The 17,818-nt window shown below is 37.7% G+C and overlaps 1 protein-coding gene across 1 annotated transcript in view; it reads left to right on the forward strand.

The window, feature by feature from the left end:
- PSMD14 (proteasome 26S subunit, non-ATPase 14) overlaps positions 1-13,830 on the forward strand; it is a 99,374-nt gene extending 85,544 nt beyond the window's left edge. Inside the window, exons 11-12 of the mRNA XM_045479998.1 lie at positions 10,863-10,925; positions 13,414-13,830. Of these exons, the coding sequence (XP_045335954.1) occupies positions 10,863-10,925; positions 13,414-13,512 (162 nt within the window). The 3' untranslated portion in view covers positions 13,513-13,830. The remainder of the gene's footprint in view (positions 1-10,862; positions 10,926-13,413) is intronic.
- Positions 13,831-17,818: the final 3,988 nt, after the last annotated feature.

Below are 17,818 nucleotides of genomic sequence, written 5' to 3' on the forward strand. Positions count from 1 at the left end.
CCTGCTTGGGATTCTGTCTCTCCCTTTCAGCCCCTTCCCTGTGTTCTCTCTCTCTCAAAATGTATAAGTAAACTTAAAAAAAAAAAAGAATAGGGGAGATTACTTATATGAGTATGTTTAAAAGTTATATTTTGTAGAATCTCCTGAAAATGTTTATTCTATACTAAAATATATGTGGCCATAATATTCTTGTTCATAGATTTATATTTTTTTTATAATTCTGAAATTAAGAAAATACTTGAGCTGTGACTAAAGTATATCTGGGGGTGCCTGGGTGGCTCAGTCAGTTCAGCGTCCACTCTAGATTTTGGCTCAAGTCATGATCTCACAGTTCGTGAGTTTGAGCCCCGCATTGGGCCCACATTGACAGTGTGGAACCTGCTTGGGATTCTCTCTTAACTTCTTTCTCTGCCCCTACCTCTCTGTCAATTATTTAGTCAGTCAGTATATACAAACATGCATACACACACATACACAAACAAACAAACTAAAAAATAAAATAAAATGTTTCTTCTGTGTTCTATTAGTTTCCAAGGACTGCCATAACAAACTGCCATAAACTGGGTGTCTTAAAACAAATACATTCCCTCATGATTATGGAGGCTAAAAGTCCCAAATCAAGGTATTGGCAGGGCCATGCTCCCTCTGAAGCCTCCAGGGGAATATCTTTCCTTTCCTTTTCCACATTCTTCAGTCCCAGGATTTCTTAGGTTGTGGCAACTTTAATCTCTAACCATGGTTAAGGGTTCAACATATCTTTTTTGGGGACATGATTCCACCCATAACATGTATTTTACAGCTTTCTTGACTAAAACTCACATGAAAAACAGATTTTGGGGGCACCTGGGTGGCTCAGTCAGTTAAGCGTCTGACTTTGGCTCAGGTCATGATCTCATGGTTCGTGGGTTTGAGCCCCTGCATCGGGCTCTGTGCTGACAGCTCAGAGCCTGGAGCCTGCTTTGGATTCTGTGTCTCCCTGTGTCTCTGCCCCTCCCCTGCTCATGTTCTATCTTTCTCTCTCTCTCTCAAAAATATATGAACATTAAAAAAATTAGAAAACAGATTTTACATTTTTAACCAAGTACATGCAAATGTATATGTGTGTATATGTAGTTGCAACAAAAGTTTTATAAAACAATATTTACCCTTATTACATGTGATATATTTTTTCTCATTTGACTTAATTTTATTGTTTCAGTTATATACATACCTATTATATACACGTACATATAGCTTGCAACCCATTAATGGATTGAAAACCTGTAATTTGTAAAACATACAAGTTTTACAGGGTTTTGTTTACAAATATCAATTGCATATCTCCTGTACAAGTTGCAGTGGAAAACAGGGATCCTTCCTTCATTTTTAGGAAAACAGAGGCAGTAAAAAAAGTTTACAAATAATCAGAGTTGTAGGCTAAAATTGGTGTGTTCCATAACACGTCAGTATTCAAATAGTCCACAAACCAGCTGTATCAGTGTCACCTGGGATCATGTTAGAAATATAGACTCTCAGACCTACCGAATGAAAATCTATAGTTTATCAAGATTTCCAGGAGGTTTGTGTACTCATTCAAGTTGGAAGTTAGAGAACACTACCATAGAGAATATAGTGAAGTCCTATAGAGATTCAAAGGCTCTTGCTTTCAGTTGTGGGAGACCCAGGATGCTATCTTAGAGAATACAGCATTTGAACTAGACCTTAAAGCATGAATAAGATTTGGACATACAGAGAAATGTTACCCTAGGCAAAATAAAAATCACAGGCAAAGACCAGGAGACAGAAAGACAAAGACACCTTTAGGAAACTGTGTTTGGCTAGAGTATATACTATATGCGGGTGAGTGGGAAGAGTTGTTTTGTTTTTTGTTTTTTGTTTTTTTTTTTTATTTTTATTTTTATTTTTTTTTACGTTTATTTATTTTTGAGACGGAGAGAGACAGAGCATGAACGGGGGAGGGTCAGAGAGAGGGAGACACAGAATCTGAAACAGGCTCCAGGCTCTGAGCTGTCAGCACAGAGCCTGACGCGGGGCTCGAACTCACGGACCGCGAGATCATGACCGGAGCCGAAGTCGGCTGCCTAACCGACTGAGCCACCCAGGCACCCCGGGAAGAGTTTTTTAAAGTTATTGAATTCAAGTAACAGGATTTAGAATACCAGGATAGAGTTGTTGGTTTTTTGTTTTTGTTTTTTTTTTTTTTAATTTTTTTATTGTTTGTTTATATTTGAGAGAGAGAAAGAGACAGAGGGCAAGTGGGGGAGGGACAGAGAGAAAGAGAGAGACAGAATCCAAAGCAGACTCCAGGTTCTGAGCTGTCATCACAGAGCCCAACACGGGGCTTGAACTCATGAACCATGAGATTATGACCTGAGCTGAAGTCTGACGTTTAACCAGCTGAGCCACCCAGGTGTCCCAGGATAGAGTTATTTTTGACTAGGAGTATGATATCCCAGAACCTAATTTTAGAAATGTAATTTGACGACAGTGTAGAAGAAGGGCTGTGCGGGAAGAGGAGATTTGACATGGAGGTTCTGTTCAGGAGGAGCTTGCTGTTACCCAAACAAAAGGTACTAGGTATTTTGGTTTACCAGAGTAGCATTGGGAACAGAGGCATCAGCAGACAAATAAAGAAAACATGGCACCTGGATAGATGGAGTGAAAGAAGAAGGAGGAATCAGAGATGAATTCAGGGTTTCCTACCAAGATGACTAAAAGTATGTTGGTACCATTAAAATTTTCCAATTTTGAAGTAGAAGGATTGAGAAAGGATATCGAGTTGTATTTTAAACAAGCAGGTAGAAATACAGGACTAAAATTTAATGATAGGAGCTAGAGCTTAAGATTTTGGAGACAGCTAAAATTTTTTTTTGGTTGTCACACCAAAAAGTAGTATTTCTCAGGGCTCTTGGGTGGCTCAGTCGGTTAAGCATCCGACTCTTGATTTCAGCTTAGGTCATGATCTCACGGTTTCTGAGATGGAGCCGCACATTGGGCTCTGTGCTGACATGATGGAGCCTGGTTGCTATTCTCTCTCCCTCTCTCTGCCCCTCTCTCGCTCATGTGCTCACAGGCTCTCTCTCAAAGTTTAAAAAGAAAGTAATATTTTTCTTTTTACATTAACCTACCAAATAAATACTAGCCAAGGGAGAGTGTATAAAATTTGCTGCATGTAGCAAGAAGTCTTTGGAGAGAATTCAACTTTGAAAAAAGTTGATGGGCCTATACAAACTAAATTCCAGCAGAATTAGGTCTGGCTTTGAAGAGCATGCCCTGATTTATATGTAGTGTTCCAGCTGGAAATCATCATTGATTCTAGATTATAGGGAAAATTTTTTTTATCTTTCTAGTATATGTTTTTCATGCTGTGAAGATTAAAGAGAAAGAAATAGTTTATCATACTTAAAACAGTTAACCTTTTATACATTAGTGACTTAAGTAATATTATTCAGCAGACTGTAGGAATGGTTTTCATTTCTCTGTAACATTGCAAGTTTTAAGTAAATTCATATTGGTACCACTGCCAGGAAATAACCTATTTATGGTTACTGCTGCCCATCCACAGAAGTTTTTCCTATTTTACAGTTTTAAAAAATCTCTGTAGTACTCAAAAACTTGTAAGGTTTGGTTATAAAATGAAAACAATGTGTAAGCTGTGATATGAAGGAGTCCAAATTTGAGAATGTAATTCCCTCTGTGATTGAAAGAGAATGTGGTGGAGTTTTTAGTAACACTTAAAATATAAAAAGAAATGCCCATGCTACCAATTCTTCATAGTATTCTTTTTAATTGGTTGGTGTTTTAAACTAAGGTAATTACTGTTAGGTGCCAGTTAGCTCCTAAAGTGAAAGAAGATTAGAAAATAATTAAATTCCTTTGTCCCAACTTTTCTATTTCAAGTCTGAATTCCACACAAAGATTCTTCTTGATTACTAGTCATTGATTTCTCTAATTACTGAACTACAACCACCACACTCTGTTATCCTAAATCTCCTCTAATTTATTCATGCTAAGATGTATCAGGTTTTAAAATATTGATAATATTTGATTGGATACTTGTAAATGAATGTGCAAGTGAAAAGTGAATTATAAAAGGAGCATTTTAAGAATAAAATAGGGGGTGCTTGGGTGGCTTAGTCGGATGAGCGTCTAACTCTTGATTTTGGCTCAGGTCATGATTTCAGGGGCGTGGGATTGAGCCCTATAGTGGGCTCCTTGCTGAGCCTAGAGCTTGCTTAAGATTCACTCTCTCTCTCCCTCTGACACTCGCCCCTGTACAAACCCACACAATCTCTCTCTTTCCCTCCCTCTCTCTTTAAAAAAAAAAAAAAAAAAAAAAATAGCTTAAAGAGGGGAACCTGGCTGGCTCAGATGGTAGAGCATCAAACTCTTGATCTCAGGGTCATGAGTTCGAGCCCCACGTTGGATGTAGAGATCACTTAAATAAATAAAACTTAGAAAAAATAACAGAGACATAAAAATTTACCTTGTTTTCAAACATGTAGTCCTGTAAATTCTGAGATCTGACACTTTACCTTTCAGGTAGAAATAGTACCTACTCTATAACCTGAAAGAAAATTCAGGTATATTTTTTATGTGATTAGATATAAAACATGTAATTATATGATTACATTTGGTTTACTACAGTAGCTATTTTAACTGGGAAAATGTTGGTTTATGCTAGTGCAATAAGATAAGAAAAACAAAATAATAAATAAATATTGGGAAGACCAAGACAGATTATCATTATTTAAGTATGATAGGATATGTTTACAATCAAACAGTAATCTAAGAGACTAAACTAGAAGACCATCAGAACTGTTAAAATAGATAACTTTGTATGTGGTAACCATGCAATTACATAAGCTGAAACCAGGTGAAAACTGTAATAGGCAAGTCAGTTCATAGTATCCAAACTTATAAAATACTTAGAAATAATTACCATAAGAAATACATGTTTAAATGTATATGGCTTATTTCAATAATACTAAAAACGTTTATAAAATAGATTCCTTTGTTTTCACATAGGAAGATTCAGTATTGTAAATATTGTTGTCAATATTGTAAAGCTTGCCACATGTAGCAAGAAGTCTTTGGAGAGAATTTAGCTTTGAAAAAAGTTGATGGGCCCGTACAAACTAAATTCCAGCTGAATTAGGTCTGGCTTTGAAGAACGTGCCCTGATTTATATGTAGTGTTCCAGGTGGAAATCATCACTGATTCTAGATTATAGGAAAAATTACTATATAGGGAATATATACTATTATAGGGAAGATTACTTTAATGTTAGTAAGAATATCAATGAGGTAATTTACAGTTTTGATAACTTGACAGTATGGTTTATCTGCAACAAAAATAATAAATTAACATTTATTGACTGCTTGTTAGGAGTCAGACTGGGAGAAAATGTTTGTACTGGTAACACAGAAAAGACTAGCATCCAAAAAATTGTATAGTATCCACAAGAATCTGTATAACGTAGTTTTAAAAAACAATAATTTTGGACAAAACAGCTGGAAAACTCACTGAAGACAAATGGCATATAAACATGAAAAGACAAGTTCAACCTTATTAAGTAGTCAAAGAAAAATTTTATTTTCAAATTTAAGAAATGATTTGGGAAAATGCATCACTAGTGGGTAAGTAAAGAGTTACAGCACTTTGCAAAGGGGCTATGTTTCAATTATAAATGCGTATATCTCTTAAAACTAACATGTTCTCTTTTAAGGTTTATTTTGAAGAATAAATTCTACAAGTACCGACTTATAGTAGTATTTACAACCTGCTATTATGTGTAGAAATTGAATTGTATAACAATTTGAAAAGTTCCTACAATGTTACCTTCCTTTTCTTTTTCAAAGATACCTATCTCACATTTATCTCAACATACTATGTTATGAACAGTGTCACCTCAAAGGTGGAAAGTAGAGGAATGATATACTTCATGTAAATCCTGAATTATTTTCAGTTTTTGCATTAACCAGATGTTGCTTATATCTAAGATTGTGTTAGCTCAAAGTAGCAATGGTTTCAACAAGATAGAAATGTAGGTCTCTTAAGAAAAAAGAAAAAGAAAACGAAAGAAATGTAGGTGTCTTGCAAGTCAAGGCCAGTATGACACTTTGAAGTCTTCATGAACCCAGATTCCTCCTATATTTTGCTCCACTTTCCTCATATTGGCTTCCATCCTTTAGATATCCTCATGATTCAGGGTGATTGCTAGAGCTTTAGCCATCCCATCTGAGTTCCCAGTAACTGGTTAAAAAGGAGGGGCAAAAGGGAGGGATGCGCCCCAGCTAAATCTGCTCCGTTTCACAGTCCTTTTCGTAAACCCTACCCAACAGCACTTCTGATTATAGTCTCGTTGGCAGAACTCAAGTGGACACATCTTACTTTGAGAAAGGCTATATATATAGTGTGGTCTTTTACCTGGGAGCAGCACTGTCTTTAAGGAAATTAGGGTGGTATTACAAAAGAAGAAAGGGAGGATACATGTTGGGTAGGCATCTGGTAGATTCTGTCATACAAATTTTTCAACAAGCTGAACTATAATTTCTGTTATGGGTGCATACACATACACCTATGATGTTTATTGTATATTCCTGTTTCATGTAGTTACACTTTTAAATTGGATTCCCTGTAAGATTTTTAGAATCTATGCTGTTCAGGCTGCTTACTAAATCATGGGTTTGGCTTTATTATTATCCAGGATATGTCATTATAAAGTAATTATTTCTTGAATTGTCATGAATATTGCTTCAGGGTCTTTGGAGATAGATAGTACTGTTGAGGTCACAGTTGCATTGCTTATTGGCTATATTCTATATGTGGCCCCATTGTTCTTTGTGCACATTCCATTTTTGTATATTTCATACTGCATTGCAGTTTGAGATTTCCAGGCAAGTAAAGCCCAAATGTGAGCTCCTTGAAGAGAGAACTATCTTATTCAGAGGGAGTACTTAGTAGTGATTATTGAATATGTAAATGAAAATTCTGCTGTCGAGGACATGCATAGAATGTACCTAAAGTGTTACAAGCTATTTCAAAAGGAGAGTTAGAAATACATTTTTTTTATATATAATAGGAGTATTGCTGGAATTAACATATGGTTCTCCCAAGGAGATAGTGCCTAATTCCTTTACATATAAAATGTATATTAACTTACTTCACTGGGATGTTTTAAGGAGTCAGTAAATCGATATTTGTAAAAGCAAGTGTCTGGTAATATGTAATTACTGATAGTTGTAGGAAAACCAATTTTATGTTCTCCAAACTCACACCTCTTCTCCTGTCTCAAATTTCTAATTGTTTCATGTGTGCTAATTTTGCTTTCTCAAGTATGTTTTATAAAAGCCATTTCTTTAAACTTGTTCTTTACCCTTAACCCAGTAATGTGATTTTCAGTTATATAGTCAATATATTAACTTCATATAAAATCAAGAAAGAAGGAAAAGACAATATCTTGAAATTCACTGGCAGTTATGCAGGGATTGATGGTGAAAAAAATTATCATCTATGTGATTTTAGAAAGCACGTGCTTATTAAATGGGATCAGGGCATGTTATAGAGTAAAGAAAGTTAATATTTCAAAGGGAAGAAAAGCAGCCCAAGGACCAGAGAAGTATGGAGTGGAATAGGAGACATGGTGTTATAAAAACAGAGAGGTTAAAGGGTTAGAAGAGAAAACAGCGATTGAAGAAGCTCTTTAAGGCGTTCAGAAAGTTCAAGAAAACTGAGTTCATTGGATTTTACCTGGTGGAGATCCTTAAAAGAGTGTAAATGAAGTGCAAAAGATCCAGTCCATATTTTTTAAAGGGTAAATAAAATGGTAGAATCTGAGATACCTGTTTTCCATTTAAGAAATTTGACCATTACCAGAAAAAGGAGAATGAAGTTAATGGGTTTAGTAAAAGCCTGTTTAACATGGGGGTACGTCTGAGGGGATTATGATAACATAACAGACCAAATTCTAGGAATTTCTTAGAACTGTGCAGACCGTGCATGATGGGATAGCCATCTGGGGGTCTTTGTTGATAAACTGTTAAAAACGTTTCTAGTGTGAATAGCCACAAACATTTTCAGTGCTTTTTTGTTGGTTGAGTAAACCGAAGAGCATGAATGCAAAAGCAAAATTTGATGCCAAATCACAGAAGTTGCCATAAACACAGAAGTTCCCCTAGTGAGGACACTGCCTGTGCCTGAATTTCATTTGTTTCTGCTGCTACCATTTCTTAATTTTTCCTGGTGACTAGCCAGATTAGAACTATGAATGAAGACAAACTGGTCATGCCCAGATGGCAGATGAGATCTAGGTAACTTAGGTAAGTGGAGAAAACATTCAAGGTTTTGATGTGATGATCTGGTCTGATCTGGTGTATCTTAGAATGAAAGAGATGTGCTTATTCTTTGTCATGGGGGTTTGCAACCTTAGTATATGCCTAAATCTACAGCTGCTCCTCATTTTCCAGATGGCATCTATGGCTGGGAGTACTTTTTACCATCTGCACTTCTCAAAGAGTTTGTGAACTCTCTCTTTTAATTATTGGAAATGGAAAAACTAATTGGTAAAGTGGTTAAATGATGTAAAAGATTTTAAAAATTAAGTTAGAACTTTTTATGTTCTGTTTAACCTTTTTAGAAAAGGACCAGTGAAGAGAAAAAGTGAAAAAATGCTTTTTGACTTTCATCTTTGCGCACCCGCCATCTTTGATATTTGTGATACTCCATAATACTTTGTAATAACTATTTTGTACATTGACTGGTATTTTGAGCCAAATTGCAAAACTCTTACCTCCTTCCAATACTGTACTGTTTTCGACATGTGCATGGAGCAGCTAACACTGAATGAATGCAGAATACAACTTAAGTGAATTGTTCCATTCATCAATAATGTTTTCAAGTAGGTAAGGTATAGTGTCAGGATTTGTCAAAGTAATTGAGGAAAAGAAACTTTTTTATGTGTTGTCTTTGTTTCTGTATATGTAAATCATTGGGATAGCGGGGAAGCAATTTCCCACTTAGGTAATACTTTTTTAACTAGCTGAGAATAATAGGAGTGACATCTGACTCTGAAAATGAACATACTCTCTATCTAGGGAATTCTGGATTTGGAGTGTTATTAACTTTTATTTTTCCTTCTTTCAGTTTTATGAGTCATAAATGTATTTTCTTGATGATGTGTTGTAAATAAGTATCCTCTAATAATCACTAGATACAGTACTTATTCACCATCTTTTCTCTTTAGGCAGGTTCTACTGGGGAAAATTCTCTAGATAGTTTGTCCATTTATAAAATTAGACACTTGCCATCTTTGCTCATTTTCAAGTTCTCTGTTTACAAAACTATTAAGAAGGTGTGAAATGCAGCCAAACTTCCCAGTTTATGGGAAATGTCTGATGATTGCATTTCCTACATGTTCATTGTTCACACATGAAGAAATTTGGCAGCTGCAAGATTATTAAGTTTAGAGTATCCAAATCTAACCCTCACTGGGATTTTGGTTTCCTGCTTTCTACCCCCACCATCTCACCCTCTTTTGTAACCATCTTTGTGGTAAGTGCTGTGGTGTTATTTCTTAAGGTTGGTGACCCTTCAGTTTTCTTTGTTTTCCGTTTATCAGGCACTAAAGACAAGGAGTTCACCTGATACAGAGTCCTGGCTTCAGACAGAAACATACCCAAACTCTTAAGGAGGTTCCTTCTCAATAAAGAGGCTTTATGGTGGTGCTATTGTTGAGAGAGGGTGACAGTGATGGTAGCTAATCTAAATTCTGTAATTTTTCATAATTACTTGCTAGAAAATTTGTGGTCATGCACCTAAGTGTCTGTAGCTAACTGATAATACTAGAAAATGGTTTATGTATATTTTGGTTGATTTCATTTTTACTTGATTTGGATTTTAATTCAAGTACGTTTTTCATGCTGAAAACTTCACATTATTCTGTTTCTTCATGATTACTAAAGATCAGTCATGGAGAAGTGAGATTTTTTTTCTGAATACATGTACTACTTTTAGAGATTTTAAATGTGTAGAGTTGTGAAGGGAGAAAACTATATGATTTGTTAAGTGGATCAAAAGTGAGCAGCTCCTTGGGGCGTCTGGATGACTCAGTCAGTTGAGCATCCAACTTCAGTTAGGTCATGATCTCACCATTCATGAGTTCAAGCCCCACATCAGGCTCTGTGCTGACAGCTCAGAGCCTGGAGCCTGCTTCGGATTCTGTGTCTTCCTCTCTCTCTGCCCCTCTCTCTCACGTTCTGTGTCTCCTCTCTCTCTGACTCTCTTTCTCTCTCTGTCTCTCTCTCTCAAAAATAAATAAATAAATAAACATTAAAAAAAAAAAAAAGCCAGCAGCTCCTTTGATCTGAAGAGATACTGGTAGTTAAATAGATACTGGGTATATAAAGATTCAGTTGACAAGAAAAAGGAGACAAAGAAATGGGAAGTTGGGGCAGAGGTGTGACAGGAGTAGGAAAAGGGAAAGAAGACAGAATAGGACTAGTAGTTAGCATCATGGTGCCATAAACAGCTGCCTCGGGGGCTTCTGTCTTCCGGTTTAGCCATCCCTCAAAGAATTCTGTAACAGCTTCCAGAGAGTTAATACTATCATTTGGTGGTCCAGTTTAACATATTCAGTGTCTTTTACATATTTCTTAAGTCTGTTTTCAAAATGATGGTGGTAGTCGTTTTTACTACAGTTGAAGGTTATTCTAAAGAGTAGCAAAATCACGTTTTTGTTTAATAAGTCACTTGAATCAAAGATTCTGTGAATGAAAATTATGGTCACCATTGTCTTTGAATATTCTACAGTGGGAAAAGTAAATTTAGAATTTGAAACTCTGTCCTTTGTGTTTCGTTCACAGGCTGTAGAAGAAGAAGATAAGATGACACCTGAACAGCTGGCAATAAAGAATGTTGGCAAGCAGGTGAGGTATACCGTAATAGGTTATGCAGTCGCATAATAACATGCTCTTGTAGAGTTAAAACTGTTTTAGGGCCTGCATGATTTTTTTTCCTGTCTGTTCACTCTACATTTTTCTTCTGTCATGTAAATACGATGCTAATTTTAAAGGTCACTGAATTACTTGATGTCAAATTCTCTTTGCCATATATAGTGAAGTCACAAATATACCTGTGAGATACTATCTTTAGTGAAAATAATTTACTAGAAATAAATTAGGAAACTTAGGTCCTGAGTTGTATTAATTTTTCAAGTATTATTTTTACTGGAAATAACATCATCCGTGAATAATAGAATGGTAGATTTATTTCATATGTAACAATTTTTTAAGTGATACAGTTTGTCAATTTCTAGGCTTCAATATGTAGGTAATGTTCCTGAGAAGGCTTAGAGCCCCATTGGAGTATAGTGAGTGAAGAAGGGTTTTAAGTATTTGCTCTTTCACTTTTCCAAGATGAAATCTATATTTTAGTTCCTAGTTTCTGAGGGTTGGGGGAACACACCAACCAATTAAAAGAATCTACAGATTAATTAAACTGTTTTTTAAAGAATGTTGATTACATTTTTTTTCATTTCATGGAACATGGTTATCATATTGCTGATGTTGGCAGAATCTTGATATTTCAGATGCAAGACACTAAGCTGTCTTTGCTTTCAGCCATCCTACCATATGCTCTGATCCCATCACATCTCACAAGCTATGTAGGTTTGGGCCAGGACCATTCTTGGATGGGAAATCTCTAAGAATCACCCAGCTGCCACAAGAAGTAATGTAGATAACTGAGGGAAGTGTGTTACCAATTCACTACAAAACCAGTTACTCCAACAAAGCAGGAGGGGCAAAGGTCTGACTTAAATATCATAATCAGGGAAATTAAATCTCAACTGCAGTCTGAATATTATAATTTAAAAACAACAAGAACTCTCCCAAAACAAAATGAAGTATAGTTCATCTTAATCTCTCATCCTGTGTGATACAGTTACTCTCGTTGTCTTTTCCCACTATTTATTGTAGTCTCATATTTATTATTAGATCACCAGCTTGGAGCCTTACACTTTAGAGAATTTAGGATTTTTTGACTAAATGAATCTGAAGCTACGATGTAGATTGTGGTAACAGTTAGCAACAAGTAAAAGGTCTAAATTAAAGGCAAAGCTGAAAAATATGTAATGGGCAAAGTTGAATAATGATCAGAATCATTTTTCAAAATACAGTATTTCACTGGTTTAACCTATCGCATGGCAAAAGCAAACCTGTCTAGAATGGAATCAGATCACAATCTTTTTCTCCTCCCGGGCTTTCAAAAAGTCACTTTCACTAAAATGTCCTAATGTGTATTTCTGAAATAAAGATAATATAATATGTAGTCTAGTTACTTAAAATTATTTGTATCATGTTGCATCCCTGGGTTGTTTAAGGAAATCAAGCATATATTGAAATTGTAATTTAGGAAAGAACAGCCAAGAAATAATTCCAGTGATGAACATTTGTTTAAAGTTAGGAGTCTTGGGTATTTTAGCAATACCCAAACGAAAATAATGCTTTAATTGAGAGTTTTTTTAATGTGTGCAATATATATATGTATACACACACACACACACACACACACATATATTATTTTAAAGCTTTCATATTTAGCTGATAGATTTCATTCAGCTCAGCCTTAGACATGAATATAAATTAAGCATTTTAATTTGACTTCATTTATTATAATGTTATTTTAAGCCTCATTTTTTAACTAAGACATTTTATATATGGATTTAATTAGGTTTCAGTTAAAAGACTATACCTATATACTTTACTATGATAGTTTTTTTTCAAAATAAGTGTATAAAATATATATTCTTAACAATGTGGAACTGATCCAAATTGTATTTAAATGTTTAAACAACTAACATTGACTTTTGATCCAAGAATATTTCCTGAATCATTTAAAGCACCTTTCCTGAAATACTAAAAAATTATACATGAATTAAATTTAAATTAAAATTACAGAGGAAGTAATGAGAATTCACATTCAACTCTTACCTATTGGTATGTCTGCTTTGAGTAAAGAGCCCACTCGGTCAATAAATATGAAAGACACAAAATACACACACATACTTGGGCTTATGCACACATATAAATGCTTAAACTTTGTTTTTTAAAAAATCAGATGCTGCGGCTATATAGAATTCCTTGTTACTCTTTGTAATTTCTGGTACAGAGTCATAGCATTGATTGTGTAAATCAGTCTTTCGTGGTAAATCTTATTATTTTATCAGGTACTTAATTTTTTAATTAATTTAGAAATCCTAAGAATGTAGCGATATATTAGGAAAGTTAAATTGTACATATATATATAAATTTAGGTTTGGCTTTCTTTACCAGTTTCATCAGCTACTTTAAGTAACTGTTCTATCCGTAACATCATTCTTTTTTCTTTTTCTTTCCCCATTTTTTTTTTCTTTAGGACCCCAAACGTCATTTGGAGGAACATGTGGATGTACTTATGACTTCAAATATCGTCCAGTGTTTAGCAGCTATGTTGGATACTGTCGTATTTAAATAAAACAATGCAAAAGGCTATTAGTGATACTTTTCAGCGTATATTCCTCTATTGTTCCTAATGCTCAAAATCAAGGGACCTCTGAAGGTGTGTTTGGTTCAATGTAAGACATCTGGCATCATTTGCAGCACTGTAACACCTTCAGTCTCAGTTGTGCAATTACTTCTGTTTCTTTAGTCAGGGTCTTTGCAGATTCCAAAGTTGTATAAGAATACATCAAAGTGGACAAATTTTGTTAAGATCCCATTTAATATTTGAAGAAAACAGTAACACAAATATATTTTGATTGTTGCTTACAAAATAAAATACATTTACAATCTACGTCTCCTGAGGTTTTTTGGCACTGGGTGGAATTGACAGAGTAACATTTGACAGTGCTCTAGAAATCTCACACAAAGATATGTTTCTCTTTGCAATTTAAGATCTTATAATACATAAAACATCAATGTGATAACAAAACTTGACAGATGTAAAATGATTGCCATTAAGGAGTTGCTGCCCCATTAGTGAGTAACCCAGGAAAAAATGTTGACATGTTTTATTTGAAGTATCTGTCACAAATTAATATTGTATATTCAGTTTCTTAATGTATTATACTTTTCAGGGTTCCAGAGGAGTACATTTAAGAAGAAAAAGGTGACAATATTAATTTAGACTTTTTCATTTTCTTAAAGAGTACATTCTACCAACAGTGTTGAGATTATCTGGGAGTGGCCGGCTGCGACTCCCATTAGACTTTTAGCTAAGACAGCAATAGAAGGTATAAGAAAGGAAAATGAGAAAAGTCACCATAATGTGAGTTTAATATGAACACATAAATAATTCTGCTTTCTCTCATCTTTTCCAAATTAAAAATACTCAGTTTTCTGATAAAGACAAAAATTTGACTAATGGCAGGTTTTATAGATGACCTTACCCCTCAACCTGTTTCTAACCTAATTTACATAAATAACTGCCCCATTAATCCTCATGGCACAGCACCATACTGGGTACACCAAGGAGTATGGGAAAACATATGGAGACAGATTTCATTCTTGTCTGTACCCTTTGTGAAAATATGGTAAAAATGTTTGTTTCTGAGGCTTCATTAAAAAGAGGGTTTTACTTGGGGGCTTGGAATTTAGACTTAACCTCTACTAGAAGTGGTAGGAATGACGTGGTAGACCACGTTACTGTCCTACTTGAACAATTCTAGGCTCTTATTGGTTGCCTAATGAACAGTTACCAGAAACTAAAAGTAGAAATGGCTTAAATTCCCACTGTGTTTCATAGACTTTTTTGGTGGAATAAGAGGTATTCTGAGCATTTGCTTGTCCTGTGGCTTTTTCTTTTACATATAGTATGTTTTATGTAGGACATGTAACATGTATCAATAATTGTTGAAATTACAACAGCTAACCATTTACAATTAAAATATAAGTGGAAGTTAGCAGAAGTTTTTCTTTGCCTAATTTAATCTTGTGTGCAGACTTTTTGGATACATGGTTTTTCCCTTTACATAAGTAGGGTTCTATCTATGATTTGTTTCGCAGATACTGTTCATTAGAGCTAGTCAGAATTTTTTTTTTCATACAGTATGTATGCCCCTAGAAGAAGGCCTCAATAATTCAAGGGCTATTCTCAACATTCCATTTGAAAATAGTTTTTTTGTTTGTTTTTCATTTTACTCTCCTGAAAATGTCTCCTGAGAAGGTTTACACAGTGCCTGCCTTTTGCTCTCATTTGATCACCTCACCTTGGACTTCCCATGGCCAGTACCACTTTCTCCTACTTGGTTCATGTTAGAGACATTCCCAATTTCAAAACCTTATCAGATCCCTCCTAGCAAAACCCTGCATTTTCTTTGGAGATTTGGAATGGATCGAAATGAGGATGCCCTGAGTCTCAATGAACACTTTTGTCCTGGAATGTGCAGCTATTTCAGCAGCAGCCTGGTGGCTCAGGTCCAGTTAGGCATTGAAACAACTTATTTAATCACAGGCTCAATAAGGTGTGTGTGTGTGTGTGTGTGTGTGCGCGCGCGCTTATGTGAGCATCTTTACCCATCTATTATGCAGTGTTAAAGCAGCACAAGAACCCAAACTGCTTGCCTCTAGCATTGAGCTGTCCCTGTTTTCCTCTCAGACTGACATGGGGACATTGGAAGCTCCAGCCTCAACAATTCAGTGATCTTCCTGGACCAGGAGCCCCTGGGTCTTCTGGGAGCTCATTATATATACAGAATATACATTATATATACAGACCTGAATCAAGAATCCTGGCATGGTTCGTATGCACTTTCAAGTCTGCGCATACTTGCTGCACACAAGTATGGCTCAAGAGCAGGTGTGCTGATTTTGAAGAAAGTCTAGAGTTTTCCTTTTTGAACATATGTAAGTTCAAGGCATAGCCTGTAGTGAGGAATCACTGAATTTAGTACTGATAAAGTCAGAATGCACATTAATCTATTCCAGTTCCTTAAAAAAACTGAGGAATTTATCCCTTTTCTATCCCTCTTCTATACTTTAACATTTCATCATTCTCCATTCTTTAAAAAAGAAAAAGCCAAGTCAGGGTGCCGGGAATGAGCCCAAAAGGAATGAGCCTCCAAAGGAGCCCAGGTGCAGTCTCGCCTTTTTGCTACATACTTAAGGCTTTGTACCCCACTGAAAAAGGAGGGGGGTAATCTTGGAAGCAGTGGACAGAGAGGTGCTCAGGGACAAAGAAGTTAATGATCGAAGAAATGAGAAAAACCAGAGTAACCAAAATTGGGCAAAAACCTCGGGGAGAAATGGTGGTGGAAGGTAAAGGGAAGGGCAGAAAAACCAAGTGTCAAAAAGTGTCATAGCCACTGTCTCCTCCCCCGCAACCCGATGGATGCCTCAACACCAAGGCCCTGCTTGTTTATGAAGCTTCATGGCCAGGAGCTGAGATTTGCTTCCGAAAGGGGAAAAAAAAAAAAAAAAATGGGTCTGGCTGTATTTTTCTGTCAGAAAGCTGTCTCGGCTTGAGTCTGGGACATCTGGTCATCAACTTGTCCAGCCCAGGGCCGTCCGCCCTGGGCCTTGCTCGCGGCGCCCTGCTGGAGGCCACAGCTGGTGCCCTCTGCAGCCAAGGCTCCCAGCCCGCCTCGGGGGCTCGGGCTGGGCTCCGCGCTGACCGCCCGGCCCACCGAGGCAGCGTTCTAAAATCGCGCCCGCCTAGGCGGAAGTCGGGTGTGGTTAACCCCTCTCTGCCCAAGCCCGGGACCCACCCAGTGTCATCAGCGCCGCTCTCCATCAGGGAAGTGCCGAGGCCCGAAGAGGGCTGACGCGCTTCTCGAAGACTTCGGCTGCACGGGTCGGAGGTGCCGGGGCCGTGCCTCCGGCACTGGAAGAGTGTGCGCCCCCGGCGTCCGCGCCACGCGCGGCTCTCCCCACGCTCCCCTGCGTCTCCCGGGCGGCGGCTCCCCCTCGGGGCCGCCGGGGAGCTGGGCAGCCTACGCTCAGGCCGCTCGGGGACGTTAGACAATGCACCAGAGCCGGGTGGGCCGCCGGGCTCGGGGATGGCCGCTCAGGCTGCCAGCCCTAGCGGTGCTCGGCGCGGGGCCCGCCCGCCCGTCCGCCAGCCCGCGGGGCCGAGCTCAGCTCCCGCCGCGCGCCTCCTCCTTCTTCTCCGCGCCCCGTGGAAAGCCTCAGGAGGGCAGGCTGGCGGGTGCCGGGCCACGGGAAGCAACTTGGGCCGGGTAAAGCCGCTGCTGCTCTTGGCCCTCTGGTCCGGGCGCAGGGCTCGGTTCCTCCGGAGAGCCAGTGCTGGGAGATTTCTTCCGACATCCCAGGGTCGCTTTGGGCCTCGTGCTATTCATTCGTGCCAACATCCTTTTAAATTGGTTATTTTCTCTATTCCTCCGTAAGTTCTTCCTCATTTTAAACTTACTGGCATGTTTCTTTTTTCCCTCTCCCCTTCAGATTATATAAACATTGCACACACACACACACACACACACACACACACGACCAGTTTTCAGCATCGATCACTGCGTTGACACCACTTCCACTCTGTCTCCCCAGATCAGCGCTTCCAGCGAACCCATTTGCGCGAGGACTCGGCCCTCTCTGTTCCTGGCGAGGCTTTTGAACCTTGTCGCCAAGCCAGTACCTCAGAGAGAAGGAAGTGCAGTGGGACGCGCGTGCATGGCGCCTGCCCCCAGTTAGATGCTCTTCAGATAATCTGCAACCAAGCTCGCTGATAAAATATTTAGTAAAGACCTCGTAAACATCACTGCAAATACATTAAGGCACTTCAGCCCGACAGCTTATGATTATTTCAAAACTTAAAAAGGTGATCATAG

Source organism: Leopardus geoffroyi, chromosome C1 (genome assembly GCF_018350155.1).
Source record: "Leopardus geoffroyi isolate Oge1 chromosome C1, O.geoffroyi_Oge1_pat1.0, whole genome shotgun sequence".
Lineage (NCBI taxonomy): Eukaryota > Metazoa > Chordata > Mammalia > Carnivora > Felidae > Leopardus > Leopardus geoffroyi.